The following is a 4,148-nucleotide window of genomic DNA, read 5'->3' on the forward strand; positions in this document are numbered from 1 at the left end:
GCCACGAACTTTTTCCCATACCTAATATTTAATTCTGTAAATTTCGCGCGCCGAAATCTTTTTCTTGTCGCAATCATGAACAAAACTATGAAGTAGTAATTCACATTATTAAATTTCACATTATTAAATTAACATGCAATTTAATAATATTAATGCTAACAAATATTTTAGAAGAATATCAATAATTTGATGTTAACAAGAGCTCTTAAAAACTGCGAATAATTTATTACGAAAAATATTACTTCATTTTTTTAAATTGCTATAAAATATAAGTATCTCATTTAAATCTTACTTACTGTTGAATCAAACACATACAGTATATGTCTTGATATGTAATATTATTTCGTGAGAATTGTAGTTGCGCTTTGTACTGTACAAATGAATGTAAAACTCTTTGTCATTCCTCCCAATTAAATTAGATAGAAATGCATGGAAGAAAACTACACAGAGCTAAATGAGAAAATGTTACAGTGACGAATAAGTCGCAGTAACACAGTCGCACAGTATATCGCGAGTAGTTTCTAGCTTCAACACAATTGTAATTTATCCTTGTCATCAAATAATTTCTGACAGAATAGTTGTTAACAGAATTATAAATTAAGGGATTGTGATAAGAATTAAAATTAAAGTATATTCGTACAATAAGTGTTTATCTTAATCGGGTTAATAGTTTCAATTTCCTACAATTTATTTTAATCCCATTGTTTTTAATTCTGTGTTAAGAAAATCGAAGTTATATTGCGTTGGTGGAATAACAATGTAAATAGTTTCACATAATTCCGAAAGAGAGAGATGAGTTTAAGTATCTGTTGTATAGTTTTAGTCAGAGAAAGAATTAGAAAAAGAACAAATTTTATTATTCACATATCTAAGCATTGTCTAAGGATTTCAAAAACGAAATCGATTCGTCAATTTACGATTTGTTGTCTTGCAGATAATCGGTCTCCTGAACGCGTTTACACCGCAACGATCGCTGGATGAGTTTCAAGACGTGTATCTGGTGATGGAGCTCATGGACGCTAATCTATGCCAAGTGATCCAGATGGATCTGGACCACGAGCGTATGTCGTATCTCCTCTACCAGATGCTGTGCGGCATCAAGCACTTGCACTCCGCCGGCATTATTCACAGGGTAGGTGATGTTAGCAATTTGCGCGTTGCGCCCCAATGAAAATTGCATAACGGGCAGAGCCATTTAATCTACCGTAACGAGATTCATTAACGATGACTATTCCTGTATACCGTAGTCTCGCGGTTGTTGTTGTCCCGCCGCGGCGAAAGAAATAACTACCATCGTTCCGATTAATTTCCCGGTGCACCGCACGTTATAATAGAATAGTTAAACCGGCGTCGAGCTCATTAAAAATGAGAACACGGCGCAACGATTGCGGGATTGTTTGCGTAATTAACGCGCTAAAAATTAAAATTCATATAGCTGGAAATAGCTGGAACAGCGTTGACTCGTGACTGACTCGCCACTTCGCGATTATTATCAATCGCTCGCATGGCATCTTTTTACGATATTAACTATTAGTTTTAATTATTTTTTTTCTTTCACGATTCTTCAGATAAATCTCTAAAATTTGACTTTGTTTCTTGTATAGGATCTGAAGCCAAGCAATATTGTCGTAAAATCTGACTGTACGCTAAAGATTCTTGACTTTGGCTTGGCGAGGACCGCCGGTACCACATTTATGATGACGCCCTACGTCGTCACACGATATTATCGGGCGCCGGAGGTAAGTTAGATTCTCTTGTAATTTTTTGCACAATTTATTTCTGATTAGTTCGATCTGTTTCACTCATTCATTTTTTTTTCTTGCTAGGTGATTCTGGGCATGGGTTACAAAGAGAATGTGGACATCTGGTCGGTGGGGTGCATCATGGGCGAGATGATACGCGGTGGTGTATTATTTCCGGGCACGGATCATATTGACCAGTGGAATAAAATAATCGGTAAGACCGAATTTTCCATAATGATAATAATAATAATTATTATTATAATATATAAATGATATTTTAATAATAATCCGTACGCAATATTATAAAATAAAATTCTATAAAATGTGCAGAATAGAATTAAAGGAATGCAAAATAAAATTCCACATGATGTTGCTATATTATAATCTATTCTGAAAATGTGTTGTTGAAATCAATTAAAACATAAGATGACAAATGATTTTATTAGAATTTATAAACATTCAACAATATTTGTATATTATTATTTAATATTTTTTATTGTGTAATCACAATTATTTAATTAATTATGTGACATTTTTTATCTCATGAATAATTAACGCGTAACCAGAGTCATGACCTTTTTTTCAATGTAAGCAGATACATGATCTCCTAATAATTTTTATTACCAAGATAATCGTGATATTATCTTACAGTACTTTTCTTAATATTGATTTTTTTGTTAAATAAAGGATAATGGCAATTATCTAGATTCCCTACTACTGTATCATAAAAATAAGATAGTTGCTCTTATCTGCAGAACAACTTGGTACACCGGCGCAGGAATTCATGCAACGATTGCAGCCGACCGTCAGAAATTACGTAGAGAATAGGCCACGATATCCAGGCTATCCCTTCGAGAGGCTATTTCCAGATGTTCTATTCCCCTCGGACTCCTCAGAACACAATAGATTAAAAGGTGAGTAGGTCAGCAAGTCGACGCCCTGCATCGCGAGATTGATCGCGAGACGCGCATGTTCTGGCGCGCGGATGACGAGATTATCCGCATTCTCGTCATCGCCTTGCCTTGCCTCTCCCTAACTCTTCCTTTCATAGTTTTTACTTCCTTTTCTAGCGAGCCAAGCCAGGGATCTATTATCGCGCATGCTCGTGATCGATCCGGAGCGACGCATTTCCGTGGACGAGGCGTTGCTGCACAATTACATAAACGTCTGGTACGACGAGGGGGAAGTCAATGCTGTAAGTAGACTTTATCGATTGATCGCGTGAATAGATGGTCATTTTCAATCATACTGTCTTCTTTGAAAATCAGGAAAAACAGGATTTACTATAGTCGTTGATTTAATTTGAGAAATTGCATACAATTTTTTTATATTTAAAAAAAGTATACATAAAAAGAACAATTTTGCTGAAAAATTACTTAAAAAATTAGCTAAATACAGGTCTAAAAATAATTTGGTTTTTCATCAAAATATATAAGAATCTTAAGCATAATGAGCAATGTTACAAAAAGTTTTACAAGTAATTTTTTAAAAATAATATATAAATGATGATTTTGTTGAAATATCTAAAAATTTAATTATATACAGATCGGGAAATACTTTTGTTAGACCATCAAAATAATTGTAGGACAAATGTCACATGTCACATGTAATTAATTGTAGATTGCTAAATCAATTTCAGTGTCAAACTGAAACTGATTCTAGCCATCTACAATTACGTGACATTTGTTCTATAATTACTTTGATGGTCCAACAAACTTATTTCCCGATCTGTATGTAATTAAATTTTTAGATATTTCAACAAAAATTAGATATTTTAACAAAACAAAACCATCGTTTGTATTATTTTAAAAAAATTATAATTATAAAAATAATTCTAGTAAATGTGAAAACATAATGCTGCAAGCAATTATCCTTATGTGATGAAGAATTTTTTTAACAAGATAAACTTCTCTTTTGTTTTCATTAAATACTCATAAAATTGATTGTTAATCTTTCGTTTGTGTAATAATTTATAAGAAATTCTGATTTATTTTATAGCCTGCGCCAGGTCCATATGATCATAGCGTGGACGAGAGGGAACATACGGTGGATCAGTGGAAGGAGCTGATTTATCAGGAGGTGATGGAATACGAAACAAGCCACAATCCCGCGGCGGTTGCTCAGTCATCAGAAAGCGCTGGGAGTCGGTAGATACCGCAGAGCAGCAGCCCATCCACGGTTCCCTTCTCGTCGAGGAAGCATCCGAATAGTCTTACCTACCGCCTGGATATCGCCGGAGCATCGTAGTGAGAGAGGGAGGGAAAACTGGAGAAAGAAAGGGATGAAAAGAATGAAGAAAAGAAAGAAGCTAAATCCATGTCCACGAACCTACCTTCCTTTCCTTCGGGAAGGCAAGAAACAGCGAAAAAAATATGGAAAGAGAAGAAGGATACTCTATCGAGTATC

General features: G+C 34.7%; 1 protein-coding gene across 1 annotated transcript in view; it reads left to right on the top strand.

Moving 5' to 3' along the window:
• The window catches only part of LOC105619924 (stress-activated protein kinase JNK), a 12,256-nt gene extending 8,363 nt beyond the window's left edge, over positions 1–3,893 (top strand). The window contains exons 3-8 of the mRNA XM_012201439.1: positions 935–1,132; positions 1,605–1,739; positions 1,827–1,956; positions 2,498–2,656; positions 2,813–2,937; positions 3,741–3,893. Of these exons, the coding sequence (XP_012056829.1) occupies positions 935–1,132; positions 1,605–1,739; positions 1,827–1,956; positions 2,498–2,656; positions 2,813–2,937; positions 3,741–3,893 (900 nt within the window). The remainder of the gene's footprint in view (positions 1–934; positions 1,133–1,604; positions 1,740–1,826; positions 1,957–2,497; positions 2,657–2,812; positions 2,938–3,740) is intronic.
• The last annotated feature ends 255 nt before the right edge of the window (positions 3,894–4,148 follow it).

Source organism: Atta cephalotes (genome assembly GCF_000143395.1).
Source record: "Atta cephalotes unplaced genomic scaffold scaffold00023, whole genome shotgun sequence".
Taxonomy (NCBI): Eukaryota; Metazoa; Arthropoda; class Insecta; order Hymenoptera; family Formicidae; genus Atta; species Atta cephalotes.